We start from the raw sequence: 23,673 nt of genomic DNA, 5'->3' as shown, positions 1-23,673 counted from the left end.
CCCCAAAGGCAGTTTGGCAGAAGGGGAAGATAAGTGGGTCCACATTAATCAACTAAAGTGTTGCCATCCTAGGCACACTCTGCCGCAACTGGAGGAGTCTTCTGGAACCCCACAGGGGGCCACTCCAGATCCATAAAATTCCAACTCTAAAATAGTCCATATAAAGTCTATAAAATACAATAATACAAATGTGTCCTGATTTCCCAAAAGGTATCTGTCTGCCCCACTACATTAATAGTGGTGGGGAAATGTCTACAAATATGTTTTTGCTTTGTCATCCTAGGAGAGAGATAAGCCTGGAGAGGGAGAGAGATAAACCATGGAGAATAACCAAGGAGGAATACCTGGGGACCGGGAGCAAAGATCAGAGGGGCCCGGAGTATCGCTCAATACTCACATCAGGACTGGCCAGGAGAACCAATCGATCCACCCCTGATAGAGGAAAAGATGCTGAACTTTGCCATTTTTTGGAATCAGAAGAAGTGAGGCTGACATCCCAGTCTTGTGAGTTCCATTGATGGGCAATCAACGCCAATCGCAGGAGGGGGGGCTTGTGGGATGTTCCAACCCACTGGTCAAGGCCCTGCAACATTACTGTGCATTGCTGGCAGCAGAAACCTCAGAAATGGCCACTGGAAAGCATACTGCTCACTAAAATCAGCCTTAAGTGCGCAGTAAAAATCTGGAAAATAGTCTGCTATCCACTTTTGCCTATCTTAGTGAGCACAGGAGATCACCATTGGGCTACCCACACAGTAGCCTGAAATCACTTGAAAAAGCAATGCTGATTGCCAAAAAGAAACACAGAGCTGTTTGGAAATCCGTTTTTTTGTTGATTGTCAAATATTTGCTAAAATCATGGCCCACAAACCACCTAAAAGATCCAACCTCCTTGTTGGGTGTTCCACATTATTCTACTGCAAGAATCCACATAAATACAATGTCAGCAAGAATCATAGGTTAGCAGAACAAAATCCACTTTTAAAGATATTTGATGGAAAGAAAGCTGTCAAAAATGGGTGTAGTACCGTTACTCGCCTCTGTCAGGTGCTGGCGATCTCTAATTCTGACAGGAGAACTGGTGTTTCAGAAGTTAAATATGCCAAAGAAGAGATTTCCATCGAAATGCCATATAAGAGTGCCACACATTGATTTTCATGTTGAAAAAGGACTGTAAGTAAAGATGGGTTTGCTTAATTTAAATTTATAAATGTTTTTTTTTCACAAGGAACTATGTAACAATTGACCAGAAGGTTAAAACTTCCAAGAGGCCTTCTTCGTCTGAGAAACTCACACCTTGTTCCTTCCCACCAAAAGGAGAACATTTTGCATTGGCATGTTAATCAGAAGGGGAGGAGATTTCCTCTGCTGCCCTGAGCTAGAAACAATGGGTTCCTTGAACTGAATAGAAAATGCTAATTCAGGTGTAACTGACAACTGCTCTGACTCAGCCCACCTCTGGAGGCGGGCCAGACTGAAAATGTGGATTGAAGTGGAAGTAAATATATATTTTATAAAAATGCTTATAGCAAAGTGTACTGAACTGACAAAAAGCTGAAACTTAGAGATTGTTAAAATGAAAAATTCACTCACAGTTTAAGACTAAGATGGAATCTGTGCAACATTCTGAGACTGAATCCCGGAATGTATTCATATCCTAGCCAGTGTGATTATGTTAGGAACATGAAAAATTACAGAAATGTGCCCGGATGGGATGTGCATGCATGTATAAAAATTGGTGCAGAACTAACATTGGGAAACCCACCAAAAGCGCATAAAAGTTATCATTTATGAACCATAGCTCGTAGGAAAATGGGAGTTGAACAGCAATGTACCTTAAGCAATCTGTCATGTAATTATGTATTATGAACAACTTGTGTATCTTGGAAATATGTAGTTTGGGAAAAATAGGTTTTCTATGTAAAAGCAAAAGGGAGGGATTTCTTTTGGGCCATAAACACAGCATCACTCTGACTCATGATGACACACTGCTCCTTTCTCAAATCAGGGGATAGGAAATTCTCTGACCTATCAGAACCTTAGAGGGTTGGGCCTAGATAATCAGCCTCCCCACCCACTTTGGAAATGGATAAATAGGAGGACAGACAAGACACACACTTTCCACTCATCAACTGATTCCTTGGCAAAGCACCCTGCAGGAAGATCCAGGCTCCAGATAAAGATCCAGACATAGACTCTAGAACCAGACTCTAGAACTTTGAAGCAGAGAGGCCTAACCCAAAAAGCTGAACTCTTCTCAGCTGGCCTTCAGAATCTTAAGCAACCTGATTTTAACCCTTAAACTTCTAAGGGGCACCACAAAATCCAACAGCCTGGCTGAGCTGTTTTGCTATTCTAGCTAAGAACCCTGTGCTAGAACCCAGATCCAGACCCAGAGAGCAGAGCTGTATCCAGAACCCATCAGATCCAGTCCAAGAGGCCGCGCAGACCAGAGTGATGTGCTGAGAGCAGAACCCAGTGCCTGAGATCTGTCCAGTGGCAAGAAAATCCCAGCCAAACCCTTGACCAGATCTATGACGGGCCCATTCCATTCCAAAGCGATAGGAGTGAGTATTTAGTATAGAACTGTCCATAGTAATCTCTTAGTTTAAAGTAATTCTATTCTATCCATTTCAACCTATGCAGAACTGCATTATAGAATCTTGTGTCCATCCTGAATTCTTCTCATTATATAGTCTGTGATAATTGTAGCGATAATCATCTGTGCGCTGATATTTTCTGAAGAAAGTCAAGTGTCCTGGTGCACAACAATCAGAGTGGAAGGCACCCTGTTCTGGTGGTTGTCCCGTTGGGTATCTTGTACTTTCATAGCCCCTTAGTATAAGTCCATATTGGTTCCGAATCTTTAAACCGCAATCTTTCATTTTAAAATCTTGACTCTGTTTCTGAAATATCGACCTTCACAAAAACCTCTGTAACTTTTGAACTGACCATCTTAGAAACGTCATGTTAAAGCTAACATCCTCAGCTTTCCAACGAACTCAAAACGACATTCCAATTCCTGATAGTTCTGCTGTAATTGCATTTTCCGCATGCGGAAAAGTTGCCGCGATTTGCAATTTGGCTCAATTGCATTCTACGTAAAATAGCTATTTCTTGCTTTCAACTTCTGAATTTCGTTTTCCATCTGCTAATCATTCTATAATCATTGCTAGTGTTGACCTGAACCTATCCCAAGCCACTCTTACTAGTTCTGAATCTCATTTAGCGAATTAAAATCATTTTTAGCATTTTTCCCATTCAATTGCAAATCACATTTAAAAGCAATTGACCTGTTTAAAATCATACCTGTTCTCTCTAAGCTTGCTGGGGGAATCGGGATTGAACTGCATTGTTGATTGTTATTCCTGATACCTGTGTGCCCTCATTCCATATCTTCATATTGCATAGTGGGGGGAGTGAGTAGTCACAGGGGAAAGAGTGATTATATTGTCTTTGGTTGAATTCATATCAAGTTTATTTCTGTGTTGCATTCTTTCCTATCATTGCAATTTCTTGAACCCACACAAAGTATTATCTGCTAGATTATTCTTCCTATTCCTACTCCTAATTGTTTAAAGAGACTGTTGATATTGTAATATTACCAATTGCTGATCATTGTTCATATTCATAAGTGTGATATTCTTATATTATTCATATTCATAAAAGTGTAATCTATATATTGTTCAATTCTTCAAATAAATCTTTTAGTTTGCAAAACAAACCTACTTCTTGGCTCCGTGAGGTCGGGAGATTCAAAGAGAGGGGCGTTATATAAGGCTACATCGTCCAGAATTAAAAGAACTTTAGACATACAAATATATAAATAAGGTTTTCCATTGGGCTTCCCATACTAGGCATTGACTTAGTTGGAGTGCTGGATTGAAATTACTTACAGGGGCCTGAGTACCTGCAGCTTAAGTGTCGGCCTTATGTTCCTGGACGAGCTTTGCACTCAAGGGACAGGTTTCTCATCTCTGTGTCTAGATTTCGCTTTTCCCGACTTGGTGGCCGTTTATTCTCTGTGAGGGCTGCCAAGCTGTGGAATGCCTTGCCCATTGCACTTCAGTTAATGGAGGCCAACCTGCAATTCAGATGTGCTTTAAAAACTCTGCTCTTCTGATTTCCCTGCTCAGCCTTTGGGGCCTTCTCAGTCTTGTTAGCGCCACATAGCCTTTTGGTGTCAGTTGCGCTGTAATTTGGTACAAAAAGGATAAAATAACATAACATTTATTAATTAGTGTTTTGTGGATAAAACCATAAGAATATGAATGATTCTCATATATGCCCATACCATCGATATAGCTTACATCCAAGTTGAATACTAATGACTTGCCTTTTTTATTTACTTCTAAAAGCATTCCTAACCCCTGGTGTGCATTTTGTGCTGTGAATGTGACATACTGTAACTTTTTCTCGCAGGCACCATTTTCATGTTTTGTCTTGCGCTGCCCACCCGATTTATTTAATCATCGAGCTTTCTGTGGGCAATAAGGGAAGGCAGGAACAGCTTGGATAGTCGAATCTTCCTAGAGTAGTGCATTTCTCATCCATAAAGAGGCCGTTCAGCTTTCCCAGCTCCGTGAATCTGACTTCCTTAACAATGATGGGCTTAAAACTTAAGACCTATGTCCTATCAAATAAAAAGTGGTAGTCTTAAAGTTCCAGCGGGTTACATTTCAAAAGTAATCTGATACAAGCCCAGTTCGCAGTGGCCACCTTGTTCATTTCACCATTCCAAACAGGGGGGATTCTTAGAAATTCACTCTACAGTAGTAGCGGGATCTAGGGCGATTTTCTCAGGCCTGGCATCCTGCCAGCAAGGAGAGGGGCAATACCATTGCATGGAATGGTGTGATTGCGATATCAGATAATACATGTTTAGCTCAGCAACACAGAATTCCTTCGCATAGCTCAAGCAGTAAAGTTAAGGTTTCCCAGCGCAAACAGGAATTTGAAAAGGGGCGGGCGGTCATTGTTTTTCAATTACATGCTCTGTAGGCCTGGTGTTCAATTTGCATTGCTGGTAATAGAAATTTTTAGGTAGCAAAACATTTCCTGACACTACTTAAAGCCCAGGTCTTCCCCTAACTACTCTAAAGACTTTCGTCAAAGAAAATAGCTAAGACCTAACACATTTTACTTTTAGCCCCGAGAGTTCACTGAATCCCTTCGCTTTTTCAACATTAAGGAGCAGATTGTCATCAAGCAGTCTAACTTAAAGCGGTATTTCACCAGCAGAGAACGACACAAGGGCCCTTTGGATGTAAAGTGTTAAGCCTCTATGGGCATGGTCCTTAGTAGTATGCATGCCATTGGTTCAATTAATACGGTGAACAAAAGGGGCATCCTTGCCTGGTTACCCTTGACAGTTGATGTGAAACCGCTGTAGCCAGGGTAGGCTAAACAGGGCAAGTCAGTTTTCTCTGATACCCATCCTCCACAGCACAGAGAGCATAAAGGTCCATTCTACAACATTCAATGCTTATTGGGTGTGTAAGTGCATGGCCACTGGGCGAATCCAGGAATCAGGAAGAGGTGAAACGTCTCAGTTTAGGCTGTGGAGAGCTACCCGGTAAAAACAGGGGCTTATCATGGAGTAGCATCGGCAGAAGCAGTACCCAGCATGCTTCCTGACCACAATCAGATAGAGCGCCAGAGAAGGGCTCCTACCAGAACAATAGCTGACTTCCTACTTAGGAACTATTTAATGTAACACTACTTTAATTATTAGCAGCATCTGATGGTGTAAAACGTGCATTATTCCCTACACCAATGGTGTCTTTGAGTTAATCAGTTAATCAAATGATTTTATTTATACAGAAACATCATTTCTTTCTTTTAATCAATTACAATATTTCTCAAAAGTTAATTAATATAGAAGACGAAGACCACCACATTAGTTAAACACTGACAGACCAATTCATGTGACTACAATAACATTTGCAGATTAGTTGCGAGATAGTCCAGGGATGAAGCACATACAGTGCGTTTTGGCGGACAGAGATGTACTGCCTTCATCAGGACCGGACACCCTGGTGAAGCAAGATCAAAACAAAAATGCATACTACACTACCACCTAATTTAAACAAATGCAAACAAAATTAACTACACAAAAAAACTCACCAATTCTTGCTGGGGTCCACTAACTCCAGATATTCAGTAAATGAGACGTGCAAAATTTTCTAAAATTCCCATACTCAAGCTTCATTAATCGAATTCTAAAAGACAATTCAAATACAAAAGGCAGAAAATGGGGCATTGGTCCCTGCATCCTTATGTTAACCCAAGGAAAGCCAACGTGAACTAAACACATACCGCTGTCAATCATTAATGGAAGAGGAAAAACCTCTTTATATCTCAAACAGAAACTAGCAAAGTAAAGTAAACACAGGAATCAATCAGCTACATTTACTTGCGGGATAGATTAACTGTATCAATAGGACCTCAATTGACTAAATTAACGTTTTTACCATTTCTTCGGTACAAAACGTGCAGCAAAGCGGCCACCATGTGCGCTACTGAGGCAAAGACCAAATGCCTCAAAAAGCAGTCGCTTAAATAACAGTAGTTAGCTTGGAGATGTCATCACACCACGAGAGAGAGGCAATGTCGTCACCCAGCCCCATAATCACATTAGCATGCTGGACAGACATCCATATACAATAACTAGATTCAAAGGGACTTTCAAAAGAGAAATAGAAGGAGAAAACAGAGGCAACGTCATGGAGGGCACTTAAGGGCCCAATTGCTTCATGGCAACGGCGCAATTAGCAAAGCAGTGTTACCACTTCGTAGTGGGTCAAATAAAGCATCATTTCACCATGCGTATATTTACAAACAGAGCAACATTCAATGTAATGTAGTGTAGGAGAATCATTTAATTAACATATCATATAAAACATGCTCGGAGCATTACAATATTCACAAGTCATAACATTTCACAATGGCAAATTGAGTGAGTCTCTATGTGATGCAATATAACCACATAATAGTTCACAAGTGTTCGGCCATATAACCTTAAAGGTAAAAGCTAACATATACATTTGTTGGTGGCAAAATCTCAGCTACAGTGTAGCAAGGAAAGGCAACAGAGATACATTCTCATATCGGTCAAAATGAACTGTTAGATAGTAAACTCCTTGTTCAGGCCATTTATATGTGTGCCTATCCTATGAATCCAACGGGATTCGTTTTGAAGCAGTAGCTGGCCCACATTATATGAAGACTTGACAGTATCCACCACCCACCAGCTGATATCATCAGGGAGTGTCTGAAAAGTGTAAAATGTTGAACCATGGGTGCTGTGATTACCGTACATCTAATTCGAGATCTATGTTCTGACCCTCTAATGTTTACTGATCTCGCGGTCTGTTTGATGTATCGTAGATGGCAGGGACATTCAGTGCAGTAGATTACTTTTTTTGTTTTACAATTAGTAAAGTTCAATAGTTGCCATTCTTTATTTCCTATCGGTAAGCAAAGTGTTTTTGTGTGAATCTAAACATAGAGCATTGGCCACATGGATGATGACCTACAAGTTGGCGTAGGTTACATAAGGTGTTTCTGGGTGGTTTATTTTCAAACGCTAAATGTACCAATTTGTCCTTTAAGTTCAATGCGCGTTTAAGCGTAAACATTGGAGCAGCAACATTGGGTAACTCCAGTTTCAAAATAGGCCGGTATTTGTTAATAATACTTTTAACTCTTGTCATTGGAGAATGGGTAAAGGCGCATGTCATTCAGGTCTCGTTTGTATCTCTTGTACGTCTCCCCAGGAGACATCCTCTCTGAGAGTATCTGGCTCTTTAAGTAGTTTTTAAGGAGTTTTTTGTGGTACCCTTTTTCTCAACAATCGGATATAGCACCAGACACGCGTTGTAGCCACAATCAACATTACATGTATATAGCACCAAGCTTGATATTTATAATCCATTCAGGAAAATAGTTACTGGCTCACTTCTTCTTTCTCCAAGGAAACCAGGCATACAGTTGCACCTAATTTCTAAGGGATATTTGGCTTCATAACAAGTATGGCGGTGTGATAAAAGCGGTGGTGATTACTGCCATTTTTACTGCACCTCTGAATTTCGAATTTGATGTTGAAGCAGAGAATTTACCTCCAGAACACGGAAAAGGAGCTGTGCCAGCATCAAGATCTTCAGAGTCTTGATCAAAAGATTCATCGAGAAGGGGCCTGGACTTGGTGGAGGAGGGGGGGCTGTGCACCTCCTCCCACCATGCACCACTGTCGGAAAGACCATGACAGGCCACACTTCCTCTGGCACATGGTTCCTTCACCGTCTTTAGACATGGTCAGGCACAAGACTTCATAATAGGTGACTTATGAAAAACTAAGCAGTGATTCCTGGAGGGTTTTAAATAAGTGTTACGTGATGGTATTGTTCTCGACAACCCTCCAAACCCTGGTTTTAAGCAATCTGTGTGGTTACAAAAGGGAAGAAATCTTATGTAAGTGAAGTTTGATCCCACCATGAAAAAAGGGGTAGTTCAGCCAAAACTGCGAGTTCATATCCCTTCTGTGCGAGACCAAAAGCAAACCCAGAAATATTTCTCACTCATTGGGCATCATCAGTGAAGTGCAGCTTGGCACTTCAAGAACTGCAAACCCGGAACTGGCCCTCTTGGCATAGCAGTCCCACGTAGTGAGGGATGCATGGTTTTGAATGAATGAAAACTACTGCACTAGGCAACCCCCCAGACCATCCTTTTTTCAGACTGCTATGACATTGATGTCCACCCCTTGATCCACAGGTAAGCGCCCTGGTGCCTCACTCCTCAGCACATCGCCGCTCCTCCTATGCCCCCCAAGGACATCCCTCCCACTCCACCATCAGCTCGACAGTCCTGGCTCTGCCATCGCCATGCTCCCCTCAATCCTTAAGAGGAACAGCCTCCTCAGATTGTGCACTCGTCTCATTGCATGTGCCCCACACCAAGCATCGCAATCCTCCAGCCCACCACAAAAACTCAGTCCAGTCCCTTCGCAACCTGAAATCCTTGAATCAGCCATTGTCACGCACCCTCCCATCTCTACGAGGAACAGCCTCCTCATGCTGCGCACTCGACTCATTGCATGTGCCCCTCACTACGCATCGCAATCAATTGTCCCATCGCAAAAACAGTCCAGGCCACTCACAACCAAAATTCTTTGATTCAGTTAGGGCCATGCATCTGCCGATTTGCACGAGAAACAGCCTCCTCAGGCTGTGCACTCGACTCATTGCATGTGCCCCACACCACGCATCACAATCAGTTGGCCCACCGTGAATCCATGGATTAGGCACCATGCAACCCGAAATACCTAATACGGCCATCGCCTCGCCCCCTCCGACTTTCACGAGGAACAGATTCCTCACCATCAGAGTCATGCAAACCAATGTCATCCCATAATTGTGAATCCCTACTCACTAAGATCTCCATGTCACCCACCGACTCTGTTACACTCCTCTTTGTCTATCGTACAGCTGTCACCAGCCCCACCTTCGAAGACAACTTAATGCAGAGTATCTTCACCTCCATTAAACCTAAATCCAAAATCATAATTCTTGGCGACCTCAACCTAGTCCTCAATGACCCAGCTGACTCCCTGGCCACCAGCGTAGCTACGGCACTTAACCATGCCAGTTTTGCACACCGCTCTGTCGAGCCCACCCATGACCACGTCCGCACCCTAGATTGGTTAAGCGACCTCAACTGCAACATCCCCACCCCTGTCATCTCCCCGGCCCATGGTCGGACCACCACATCATAGCATTCGAAATCCCCCATTCAGAACGCCCCAGACCAGCTCACCCTGCCAAACCTGAATGCATGGCCTGGTGCACCAAAAACCTCAACCTGACCAACCTTGCACCACTACTTGCCACCCTGGCACACCCACCACCTTCAGTAACAGACCCAGCAGCACTACTTCACCTCTACATGCTATCTGTCTCCCAAGCAGTCAACACACCCGCCCCTCTCAAACCCTCACTAAAAAAACACCCGGTTCACTCCTGAACTCCATGAAATCTGCGCCAATAAGCAGACCGCAGAGGTAGCTTGGATAAAAGAACCTCCCGCACATCCAAAGCCCTTTTCTCCTCCCTTGCCAAAAACTATTTTAAAAAAATCCACGCTGCCAAAGCCAACAGCTACAACTCTAGCATTAGTAATGCCTCATCCAATTCCCGGGAACTGGTCACCATTCTCCAGGAACTAGAGTCTCGCCCAGCCCAGCCAGAGCTGACAGTAGACAGCACCTGGTGCGAAAAAATCCAAAACGCCCTAAATGCAAAGATCAATTCCCTCAAAGAAAAAATCATCGCCAAGGAACTTACCATGCTCACCAGACCACCACCGCCCACAACACCGAACCCATCACTGTCCCACTTCGGCACCCCATTCAGCTTCCACCCTGCCTCAGACATGGACGTCTCCATGATTGTCAAGAGCCTCAAACCATCACACTGTAGCCACGACACCTGCCCAGCGCAATCATCAAAGACTGTGCCAAGACACTAGTATCCCTCTTCACAGCCATCATCAATGCATCCTTCTCCACCAACTCAGTGCCAACTACCCTGCAGGAAGCATGGGTACTACCGCTCCTTAAGAAACCCTCCCTAGACCCGTCCATCCTGACACTACCGCCCCATAACCATGGTTCCCTACCTCCTGAAGATCCTGGATCGTGTTGCCTACATCCAGTTCCAACAGCATCTTGAGGAAAACCACATTCTGGGCACTCACCAATCAGAATTCCTCCCCAAACACAGAACTGAAACTGCCCTACTAGATTTGAAAATACAAATCGATGCTATCAAAGACACTGGCAAACCGGCCCTCCTGATGATGCAAGACCTTTCTGCAGCATTCAGTTTGGTAGACCACCAAATTCTCTGCTCTCAATTTACTTCAACAGCAAACTTCTCACTATCAGCCGCTGATTGGGTGAGGTCCTTCCTAGCCAACAGATCCTCTCGTGCCTTCATGAATGACTTTTCAGCTGAACCCACTCCTGTCACTTGTGGAGTTCCACAAGGCTCCTGCCTCTCCCCCACTCTCTGTAACATTTACACAAAACCCCTCTTCGACCACCTTGACCTACTAGCCATCTCATACATAAACTATGCTGATGATACGCAGCTTCTTATCTCACTTTCCAGATCCTAAGCCCAGGACTCAGCAACCACAAACTCTGTCTACGAGGTCATTCAAAATTGGATGGCCTCCCACCAACTTTGTCTCGACGTCAAAATGGAAATCCTCATTGCTGGTTCAAATCTCGCTCTTTGTAACATAGATCCAGTTTACAAAGAATTCCTCATGGATGGTAACCGCATCACCACCTCTATCGCTGCCAAAACTTGTGGGGTCTACCTGGATGCCAACCTCAACTTCTCACACCACATGAACTCAATTGCCTCAGCTGCTGCTTATACAGCCAAACTACTTCATGCCAGCAGGCCCTTCCTCTCCACTCCTAACAACCTTACAATAGCAATGTTCTCAATGTACTGCCTGTGTTGCTCTGCCCCACTCTGGATCTGCACTACTAGTTGGTGGCAAACAGAATACATTTCTACTGAAATCTATCGAGAATACGTAGCAGAAATTAAGAAAGAAATGGAAAAACAGAGTATGTTTTTATTTTTCTACAAGACCGACACAGGGCCTGCAGCACTTGGCTACAGAATTTTGAATTATGTTCTAATTTGGAAAAAGTGATAATCTGTTTGGAATTACAATGGATTATTTATTTATGTATTTATTTATTTATTTTGCAATTTGTATAGCGCACCCAACCTGAAGGCATCTGGGCTACGATCTAATTTAGAACTAACTGTGAGTTAAAATTAACTCCTAAATAAACATATGAAAATATAAGAAGGAATTTATTTGTACTGTTAACTTTTAGTATTGAGTCAGTTATTGCACTAATCTCTTACATCCTTAATCCGTCACATTTTCCCCTCTGATTAATGTCAGGGAAGTGTGGTCATGAGCCAAAAACTGCTTTCATTAGTAAATGGTTATGCTAACTTCTGTACTTAACCAGAATACCATACATGATTGTACTATGCTGCTAGCCATATAGTCCATACAGGAGTCAAACTGACTTAAAATACATTCCTTGTTAATACCTGTAATAATGTATGGTCCTTAGACACATCGTGTAGGTTCCATCAGTTAACTTTATTCCTGTTACATAAAGTTGTTATAAGATGAAAGAGTCTGAACCGCTTGCTCCCATCACCCAGGCAGGAGCTCTCCAACTGACTCTGTCTGGATTCTGAACCTTCCAGTCCTAGCATTCCTTCACTCACACAAAACATTCTCTCTGCCACAACAGCATCACCAAGTACATTCATTCAAACCCAGCACTATACAACAATATGTATATGAACTTGTCATTATTTTCCTTAATGCCAACCATCCAACATGCAAACCATGTTTCCTCAGCTCTTATCTTCCCTGTGTTATGTCTTTCCTGTTTAGAGCACTTGGACCCTTCATTGTGATGCTGGGCAAGATCATTTCCGACATCTTGAAATTCCTTTTCCTCTACGGAGAGTTTTACATCCCGTATGCTTGCTCATTCTGGATCATATATGGAGGTATGGTTTGACATTATTAGATCCCTCATTTGTGATTTAAAAGTCAAATTTACCCTGTCCTAGGTTTTATCGAAGGCCTATTTTTACATTTGAGTGAGATATATGCGTTTTGATTTTATGAGTTGCCCTAAAATCATTGTTTGTGGGCTTTATACATTGATGACCTAGCGCCTTAATAAGCATGACACAAACACAAAAGTGAATCGATTGGCATGCTAGCGCCTTCATCGTCAGTGTGTCCTTCCGCTGGAGGCGTGTGCTTGTCCACTTCACGGTGAAGGACCTATTGACGAGCAGGGTGCCTGGATCAGCAGTATGGCCTCATCATACAATGCTAGTATTTTGAGTAAGAGTGGTGGAGCTCGAATATGTCTATTTCATTTCTGTTGATAGATTCTCTTGCATGTTTATTGACCAGTGTTCTCATATTTATCTCTTTGCCATTGTTATGGACGCCCAACTGCATTGTGTGCTTGTTGTGGAAGGCTGTTAATAGCGGGGTGTTTCCTGCCATAGCTCTACTGAAGAATGACTTGAATTGTTGACATGAGTGGGATTTTACAGGGTGGTCTTATTGAAAATATAATTCATTTGACCCTCCATTTTTGCTCCAGGTTCTGATAATCACACAGCAAGAAAAAACAAGTAAATTATTCACTCATTCTTGAAATAATTATTCTTGAAAGTATGGATTTTTTGTAGAGCCCGAATATATGAACATCAAACATCCAAGTCAGATGAAGTAAACAAATCCATACCACATGTGTGGTTAAACATGGATGTGGACACGCATGGCATACCCAAAACACAGCTGTCCTGTTCAATTAACCATTAATTATTTTATGAGAACATGCAAAACCTCTTGAGTTAAATGGGAATGACTATTCTCCCTCCTATTAGGCTATTAAAAGTGAGCCTAGATAGACACTGAGCGGATGAGTGAGGAATCCAGGTAATCTCAGGAGCTTTCTTTCATTTCGGATGCTCGCCCCTGTGAATCATTGTCACATAAGATTAGTTGATAACTGAAGAACAATGTCTCAGATCACTGGAAGTCCTTCCAGAATGGCTCACATCAGCCACAAAGGTAATTCTACAGAATCGTACCAGTACTGCGACCTCATAAGGTTGCCTGGTACTAAAACTGCCCCTTTGCGCATAACAAAAATGCCGACCCCTGTTGCTGTGACAAAGGGAAGCGGGGGTTGCGTGGGTGTCCCCCAATCCCCATAGTCACGGCAATGGGGATGGGGCTTGCGGGGGCGTCCCCCGCTTCCATTATCCCATAGGGATCGAGGGAAGTCAGCGGCACACTACCTCTGTGTGCCGCCATCAAGGTAAGGGGGTGGGCTGGGGGATGCAAGATACAGTGGTCTATCTCATCACTGCACCATGCCGTAATGGTCATTGACATTTGTGTCGGCAGAATTACGGGCAGCGCAGTGATCACATAGATTCAATTCTAGTGGTGTCCGGCTTTTGGAAAACAAACACTCTAGATGCAGACCCCTTGAAATTAGGGGGTCCTTTATTGGGTCCACCACTCTACGAGGCAGAGCCGCACATGCTGATGGGCATGATCAGGCTGTCAGATGGTGTGACGAAATGACTACTGCTCTGAAGGACTGCAGGAATGACTTTGGAATGAAGCTCATACTCTGCCCCACACTACGTTTACACCATCTGCGATCCCAGTCATAAAGGTGAAACAGGCACTGCCGGGCAGGTACACCATTTTCCCTGCTTAGGGTAGCGCAAGCGGAGGTCACGCTATTGTGTTCAGGAGGGATCTGAGCTGGGATTGAAGCAAACAAAAGAACAGTAGTAGTACTAGGGTACCAAAAAAAATAATAACCAATGAAAGTTCTATAAAAGTAAGATACTTTCAAATGATTACATAATGCACACAAAACGAACCCATCTCACTGAGGGAAAACACAGAGAATGCGGAATTTGGAATAAAGGGGCACTCTGGGTTTCAAGACCGGGGTGCAAAGGCAATAATTACAGCAGCAATGTCAGTTATTGGAGATATCTTTTAAAAGGTAGAGAATGGAGTGTTACAAATCACTAGTGCTCTTTAAGATAGGCCAGGGGGTTGGAGCACCATCGAATACCTTTAAATGCATCTTTCTGGGTCTCAAAACCATTGAGTTAGGCTTCTATGTGCTTTAAATCGGCTGAGTCAGAATAAAGATGTTTCAAGTAAGTGGTGCCCACTGAATCATGGGCAACAAGATGGGCGAGTTCGCTCAAAATGCGGTATAGTCCTGTGTAGATGATTGGCTCAAATCACCTGAACAACAGGCTGATTGTTTGTTCGAGTCAGGGTCTCAAATTGGTCTAGCTGGCTCAGAGAGGTCCAGTGACACCATGCGCTTCATCATGTCAATTGGCTTGAAGAGTGTTGACGTGCAGGCAGGTGATGGGTTGAGTCAGTGGCTTGACGGCTTGACGGCTCAACATCAGATTGAAAAAGTAGCAATTGCCAAAGGCAGCTCCAGCTGCTTTAAGCGGCTTGAAAAACGCATTGAGATGGTTGAGTTAACTCAAAGATGTTTTGAAGCTGGAACACAGGATCCAGAGCTGGGTGCTGGGTCCCCCCAACACTCATTTCTTCTGCACGTCCCAACCAGGAAGGTAAGTAGCAAGTACTTTTAGGTTTCTGACACCTGCAGTAAACTGGTTCTTCGGTGCCCGTCATCTCAGCTGCAGTACACCTTTTTCTAGTCATTCCCATGGAGTGGTTATGGGTAAGAGCTCGCCTCTTCATTGGAGATCTTGGTCTTCCCCTAAATGAGAGAAAACTTTGGAGCAAACTGTACACCCAACAATATTCCAGGTGAATCATTCGTCTTTGATTGTCCAAAATTGAATCAACTAAGGTGAGGGTCTGCCTCCTTGTATAAACAAAAGGCCACATTGGATTGGTTACCTTTGAGCTTTCTGTAAGGGATCCAATACTTTCTGCTGCAACAAGAGTACCTTACCTGCTAATGTAACACCCAGAGTGGTCTGTCTGCAGGAGTAGGGAGGAAGATAAGATGTTTGTGAGCTCTAGGAAATTCCAAGATGGTGGAAGCTTTCTTACTCTGAGTCCCCTCCTGGGCAACTCTGGCTCTACCCCCTTCCTGTGTCTATTTGTATGAAAGAATCTTCAGTAATCAGCACCCTGTGGTGAGCTGCCCATTGTACTAACAAGCATGCATTTGAAGAACTGCTTCCCAACTAACCGCCCAGTAAGAGGTCCTATGCTCTGGAGAAGGTAACATTTATTTTGGGTGAATTCATCCCATTAGCTGAGTACACACTAGTACCTGTCATGATTAAGTCACTGCTGTAATGAAGGCATGGTATCAAAGTAAGACAGTTCAAAGATGTTTCTTGAACTTTATCAAGGGGTTGATAAATGCCTATCTAAACCTAAATGTAAGATGGGAGCAAGATAAGACCATCACAATAATAATACTGCACTCCTAGTAGAGTCATCGTCAAAATAAAAGGGTCTATACTAGAAAAAGCAACCCTTACTGCTATGTAACAAAGTCAGAATGTTCAGGCCATTGGCCTCTCTTCCCCACGTTTTCAGAACAGGACAAAGTGGGTAATTCGGGAAGAGCACGCTCTTGGGCTTCTTCGGCACAGGGTCACAGTTCTATTGCACGCATCAGGGCCTTCTACGCCCAAGTCTCTTAGGTTATCAAACAGTCTCTTGCTTCAGAGGGCCGGATGAATCGAAAAACCAAAAAGTTCCTTTCCAAATATTCACATAGGGTGATTTACTCTTCAACCCGGATCTCCCTCAGTCGGGCTCAGATCCCCTTTCCACAATTAGTCCCCCTCAGCTGGGTGCGGACCAATTACAGTTTGTATGCCTTTTCTCAGGTGACTCATGATTCACTCGGATCCCCCTCGGATCCCCCTCAGTCAGGCTCAGATCCCTTTTTTACAATTAGCCTCCCTCAGCCGGGCTTGGACCAATTACAGTTCCTATTTAGCAATCAAACTCTTTTAAATGTGTACAGGATTTGGCTTGCCCCGTTACAGGACCACTTCAACTTTATGGTGCACAATTTTACACTCTTCGTTAGATGCCTAACAGAGTCCTTCAAATGGGCACCCATGTGTGCTGGACCACTCTGTATATGGCATTTACCTTGGTTTAAAAAGTTAAATCATATACAATCATACTGACGTTGCTCATCACATACGCCTTGCACTCGGTTCTTTGCAGATTTCTTCATGCAATGTTGCCGCTTACAACCTTGAATCTAATACAGACCTGTCTGCTATCAGTCTCCCTGACTCACCGGCTGTGCTGACTTTACTGGAATGTCTTTGATGTGAGAGCCAAGGACAGTACTGTGGCGGCAATCGCTCCTCCCCACCTCAGCTATCGATCCAGGAGAGTCCCGGGTACTTTCAACACACAATGCACCTTTCTGCAGCTTTAATTCCCGTCTTATGTTTCTTATCCTCGAGGGCTTGTGAAAGTAGGGGTTTTCTTCCTCTGAAAAGGACATGGGCTATTCCCTCCTTGCAACCCTTTCTGTTCTTTCTGCCTTTCTCCTTGTGTTCTACCGCTACTCCGAACTGCTGCTTCCTTGTGTGTTTGGCCTTGCTCGGAGTGTGCTTTTGTGCTCCGCCTTTTATCCGTGTGGGGAAGTGTGATGAAAGTCAGGTGTGTGTAATTATCAGTAATTTCCTGACTCTGCCTGACACTTGTGTTGGGGCATGTCAGGTATACAGTTCTAGTGTTAGTCCGTTGTTGCTCACGTTTAACAGCCTGTGATGAAGTGCTCATGTTGCAAAAAGGGGCGAGGGGTTGAGTATCTAGATATCCTACCTGGTAGGATGGGGAAAGTGTGTTATAAGGAAGGGGATACCGTGTCTTGCCCGTCAGTGTCCCACTTCCACTCTCCGAAGACTCAGCATCCAGGTGATCCTCCCGCACTGGTCCACCCCCAGGATCTGGATCCAATAGCGATGACCATGTCCTGGCCATCTGGATGACAGATCCCGGGGACTGGCGAGTGAGACACCTTCAGGTTTCTCACACTGCCCACCAAGCTGACAATAAATGAAATCCATTGCTTGTGGTTGTATGATTGTGTAATCCCTGTAGTCACCATGCCAAAACCAAGCATGGTTTATTTCTAGTTATTAATCAAACAGCTACCAGACACAACTATATAATTTTGATCAGGGTTGCTTAAAAAAGACAGCCTTTGTTGGAACTTTGCATTTCAGCAGACTGTGTTTAGGAGTGCACATGTGACATTTGAACCTGCAATGTTGCCAATACAAGGCATCTGCTGAGAGATGCCAGTAGACAGTCACAGCAGAAGTAGCTGTGTGCGCTATACTTTTTTGACATGATTAAAATGAGCTTAATTAGTAGAGCACACTTGGAGAGGCAGACTTCCCCTCACCATTATGTACTATAAATCAAAAAAGTTCAGGCTAAACCACCATCACAGATGGCATTCTGTCCCCTGCCAAAATGCTCACCCATCTACGTATCTGCAATCCAGTTTCTTGCTGAATGTCCATATTCAATTCTCATAAGCATATGGCCCATGGCAGCAAATTGGGATTCTCTTTATGCAGGACCACTAACCACCTACCAGGTCTGTAATGTGTTTAGATAGGGAAGTAAGACCCAGAAATGTAGAATTACACATTGCATAAGGCCCAAACTACCACAAAATCCTCCTTCTCAATTGCGCTCAGTTTCTCTGTTTTGGTCAGTTACCTGCTAATATAGGTCAGAGGCTGTTCAACCTCTTGTGAGTTAAGCTGTGCTAATCCTAATTATAATCATTCTTTTATCACGCGCTTAATACCTGTTTCTAAGCACGGGATCGGGATCCATACCTGTGTTGCGCTGCATTGTCTTGCTTCCCAAACAAATGCGTTGCCCCTGAGCTATCCTTCCTCACCTCAATGCAACTCCAGGCATATGTCTAGATAATGAATTCCTGTCCATAATCTGCGATCTTTAATACTGGAACCTGCACAAACCACCTTTACAGTCCTGGAAAGCTGTTTAGCAGGTAGGATTTCAAGTGGCTTTGTTTTCGTTTTTTCTTTGAACCTAAATAAATAATTAAGGGGGGCCAATGGTCCGATAACCTTTGATGAAAGACAGTTAATGCCCAGTGAGGCCAAGGAACGCTTTCATCTCGCTCTGGGTGGAGCGAATGACCCATTCTGGAACACTTGTACTTTTGCTTGAAAAGGCTATTTCTTGCCGTCATCTACTTAGTATGCTTGGTAAGTCACAGTAGCCTGCACTGTCTGGCACTTTGAAATCTCGATAATCGAGCCATCATTCTGCAATCCTTCTAATAAGTACTTTAGATGGGATGGATGATTTTCCTAGGCATAACTGAAGACTGCAACACCATCTAACTAGGTAATGAAGAATTTTTCTAGGACAGAAAGGATCTGGTTTACCATCCTCTGGAAGATGTCAGGGCCAATTGTAAACCCAAAAGGCATAACATGGAGGCATATCAGGGAACTGGAAGTGCCCCTGTGGTCTAGAAAATGCTGATCTCTCCTTTGTTCTGTGAATTAGGCCGACCTACAACCTGTGAGTTAGGCCGACCTACAACTACCCAGCCATTCGGTCAATGGTACTTATATACTTGACAGCAATGCCTAGCTTGTCAATAAGTGCATCTGCTTAAGGAATAGAGTGTGCATCTATTTTGGTCACAGCAGTGATGAGCCCTCTGTAGTCCACACAAAATTAGACAATTATTTTCCCATTGTTGTACTTATTAGGAACCAGCACCACACGGCATGTGGTTGAGCTATGGTATGGTTCAATAACTCTGTGGTCGAACATCTCATAGACTTCCTCCTTGATAAAGTCTCTTGCCTTGTTAGACATGGGGTGAATTCTGCTCTTTACCGGCTTGCTGTCTCCTGTGTCAATGTCATGGACACAAAAGTCTGTGTGACCTTGAACCATTGAGAAAGACCCACAAACTGGCGCACCAGCTGGTGGCAATCCTGCAATTGCTGGCCGGTCAGTTCAGAGGAGATGGACACCCCCCAATTGACCCATCTGTTGCTTCCATGTGTAGCAAGTTTGAGGGATCGGTCTCCTCTTCTCACCATCAGTCACCAGAGCCAACATCAAATCACCCCTCTTGTAATATCGTTTCAGCCAGTTGACTGAAAAAAAGTATATGTCTACCTAGGGGCCTTAGTATCAAGGAGAAAGTTAACCTCACTGATCTTCTCCAGAACCAATTAAGGCCCTGTCCACTTATCCTGTGGTGCACTGGATTTTACAGGTTACATGGTCCAGGCAATCTGTCCTGGAGTGGATCATTTACTGCTACATAGAGCTTGGAGCCATCCCCCCCCCCCCAGATAAACACTACCATTGACAGTAGGCATTGACTAGGGTAATCACACCCTCTGACCCTGCAGTCTGGGCCTGTAATACACTGTACCTATTTCACCCAACCTCACTGTACAGCGCAGTGACTAGCTTCCTCTCGGGTTTCTCTAAGTCTGGGGCAAAAAGGATGGACATGGCTGGTTCAACATAAACATGCAGATTTAAACTCTTCATTCATGCCCCCTGGATGTAGGGAATATATCCAATAGCTCTCTTTTTGGTTTAAGAGTTTTATGATATCGATACTTGTATCTCCCTTTTTTTCTATGGTCTCCAATACTTGGAATTTCATTTGCGAGATGTGATGTTGTGCCTCTTTAAATTGTCGTGCTACTAGAGATTTAAGGTTTCCTTTGCGGATATTGGAGTGATGCTCATTCTAACAGATTTTGGCTTTTCTGATGGTTTGTCAAACGTAATATTGTCCACAAGGACATTTGATGCTGTAAATAATATTACAGGTGTCACATGTTGCACATTTTTTCAAGTATTTTTTTTTGGCTGTATTTGGATCAAATGTTATGTCTCCCTTTTGTTTGTTTGTTTGTTTATTTAATAATGCACGCCAAACCTTAGGGTAGCTGGGCGCAACAGGACAAGATAACTTAAAGCTTAGTTACAGAGCAAGTGAGATATGAGCATACATACAAGGAATATATGGATACTGGCACCTCTGGTTACAATAAGGAGGTGGAGGCAACAATTTCACATAGAATGTAGTACATATTGCAGGTCAGTCAGTGGCAGAAGTAATGAGCTTGATGGAGCTAGGCACAGGCTGAACATGGGGTTAAGAGTCATTTGATCGTAGCCATTTGAGTACATTACGTCTGAATTTAGGGTAAGGTTGTTCCATTCTGACATCAGATGGGAGTGCGTTCCAGCATTGTGCTGCTTTGACTGGGAAACTGGTTCCACCAGCTGTGGTTCGTTTAAATCTGGAAGTCTCTGGTGTGTGGGCATTAGCAGATCTCATCGGGAGGGAGGCAAATATTCTATTTATTTTCTCAGCAAGGTATGGGGGTGCTGGGTTGTTCAGGCATTTGGATGTGAGTGAGACTGTTTTAAGGAGGATCCTGTCTTTAATTTTTAGCCAGGGGGCTTCTCGTCTAAACTTATAAATGTGCTCTCTGTTGGGTATATTCAAAGCTGCTCTTAACGCATTGTTTTGCAGTCTTTGGATTTTATCTGTGACGTATTTGTTGCACCTGAATACAGGGCATTGCAATAATCTAGTCTGGACATTATCAGAGCATTAGCCAGGGTAATGCAGCTAGCGGGAGAGAGGAATGGTCTGCAGGCTCGGATGAGCTTACAGGTGTAGGCTGTTGTGGATGCGAGAGAGTTAACTTGTTTCTTAAAGGTCAGAGAGGAGTCAAGGTAGAATCCTAAGGTTTTCACAGCAGGCATTACCTTGATGAGATTGTTATCAATATTGAAAGAGTCGTAGCTAGGGCTACGTTTTTTAATGTTGGTTTCAGAGCCTAGGATCAGTATCTCAGTTTTATCATCATTCAGGCAGAGGCTGTCGGATGCCATCCATACCTGAATGAGGAGGTATATCTTATTCACTAAGGCCGTGTCCTCAAGAAAGTTGCCCGAGAGGGGGATGAGGATCTGGGTGTCATCTGCATAATGTGTGTAGGTGACAACCAGTCTGTCCAATTTATCGAACATCGACTTAGTGAAAATGTTATACATAGGGGGTGAGACACATGATCCCTGTGGTACTCTGCAGGGTATTTGAATCGGGTTGGCGGAATCTGAAGGGGAGAAGACTCTCATTGTGCGGTTGGCTAGAAAGGATTGGACCCAGGCTATTGCCTCTCCTGAGAAATGGGCTGCCGACCTAAAATGGTTGCATAAAACTGCATGATCAACCAGATCGAAGGCTGCTCATAGGTCCAGGAGAAGTAGCATGGCTGTTTTCCCATTGACCTTCAGCTCGTCAATTTGGGTCTTAAGATCTAGCAAGGCAGTTTCCGTGCCATGAAGAGGGCGGAAGCCAGATTGCTGTGTTCCTAGTAAGTGGTTGGCTTCCAAGTGTTCCTGAATTTGTAGGTAGGCTACTCTATTGATGATTTTAAGTAGAAAAGCGACAGTAGTAATGGGTCTATAATTAGTTGGGATGGTAGGGTCTAAGGTTTGTTTTTTAAGCAGGGGGAGTACCCAAGATTGTTTAAGATTGTCGGCACTGAGTTGGTTTTGAAGGAGGCATTGATAAGCTTAGAGATGAATGGGGCCAGGTCTCTAGCTGCATCCTTTATAATTTGGGCGGGGCAGCTGTTACCCTTGTAGCTTGAAGGTTTTAAGGAGAGTCTGATCTTCTGCGTCTCTGGAATAGAAATCTTTTTAAAACTGAATGGTGTGGCCGTTCTGTTCCCATTGTGTTGTGGGGGAGTTGCTGCTCCGATGGGAGCAATGAGGCCTTTTTGTTAGCTATTTTAAGTTGGAGAGATACAGTTTTATTGGACAAAGCATTTTGTATGGCAGTGCACCATAGCTTGTCCTTAGGGACATTGTCTACCGGGGGGATTGGGGATTCCATTTCACGGAGGATGGTGAAAAGTTCCTTAGTGTTGGTTCCTTTTAGTATTAATTATTTCTTTTTTGTAAAATTTGGAGTAGTCAGTTAGCTTAACTTTGTTGTCGTCAGTGGGGGAGTGGCGCCAGATGGATTGGAGCTTTCTTTTTTGCACTCTTAGTTCTTTAAGTTGAGGCGTGAACCAAGCATTGAGATGAGATTTCTGTCTGCCTTTGTGCAATTTGACAGGAGCAATAATGTCCAAGGCCTTGGTCATGGCATTATTGAAGACCTCTACTAGTATGTTAGGGCCAGAGTTATTATCTAGGTTGTTGATAGATGGGAGGAGGTGAGGGAGGAGCTTTTCCTCTGTGATGTCCTTTTTATTTCTAGTAAGAAGTGGGGGTGCCATATCAATGGTTTTGGGGCAAAGGAGATCTAAAGTGGTGCAGAAAGTGATTAAGTGGTGGTCAGTCTAAGATTGTGGGGCAATATCAGTTATGACAATGTTGCAATTCAATTCGGCCACCCAGTCAAGGGTCCTTCCTTTGATATGAGTGGGGGAGAGGACTTTTTGGGTTGGTCCATGGTCTTTTAGTAGAGCTGCTATGGATTGGGCATGTTTGTTATTGGTGTCATTGAAGCCAAGGTTGAAGTCCCCCAGCAACAGGGTTTGTGAGTGGTATTTTGTGTTATTGGCTATGAGGTTAGTTAAGTCCTCCTCAAAGGTTTCTAGTGAGCCCGGGGGTCTGTAAACCACGTACATAGTTAATGAACAGTTGTTGGATAGAGGAAGGTTAGCTGCGAGTATCTCACATGATGGGCAAGAGGGTGGGGTGGCGAGTCTGATAGGAAGGTTGTTTTTGGATATGATAGCCTCTGGCGTTGGGCCTATCTGCTCTGAGTATCTAGTAGCTATCGGGTACCGCCACCATAAGGGTTGATCCTGCTGCGTCGTGAAGCCATGTCTCGGTTAAGGCGAGTAGGTCCAGGTTCTCATTGTTTAGAGTGTCAGCAATTTCAGCCGCATGGGCCACCAGTGATCTGGCATTGATAAGCGATCCGGAAAGCATTAATAAGCTGTTAGTTTTAGTAGTGGGGGGACG

At 43.7% G+C, this 23,673-nt stretch overlaps 1 protein-coding gene across 1 annotated transcript in view; it reads left to right on the top strand.

The window, feature by feature from the left end:
- LOC138498349 (transient receptor potential channel pyrexia-like) overlaps positions 1–23,673 on the top strand; it is a 738,095-nt gene that overhangs the window by 589,610 nt on the left and 124,812 nt on the right. Inside the window, exon 13 of the mRNA XM_069622140.1 lies at positions 12,505–12,623. Coding sequence (XP_069478241.1) covers positions 12,505–12,623 — 119 coding nt within the window. The remainder of the gene's footprint in view (positions 1–12,504; positions 12,624–23,673) is intronic.

This window comes from Ambystoma mexicanum, chromosome 5q (genome assembly GCF_040938575.1).
Source record: "Ambystoma mexicanum isolate Mex_15411 chromosome 5q, UKY_AmexF1_1, whole genome shotgun sequence".
NCBI lineage: Eukaryota > Metazoa > Chordata > Amphibia > Caudata > Ambystomatidae > Ambystoma > Ambystoma mexicanum.
The sequence above is the reverse complement of the archived record's forward strand: the minus strand, read 5'-3'. Positions and strand labels throughout refer to the sequence as shown.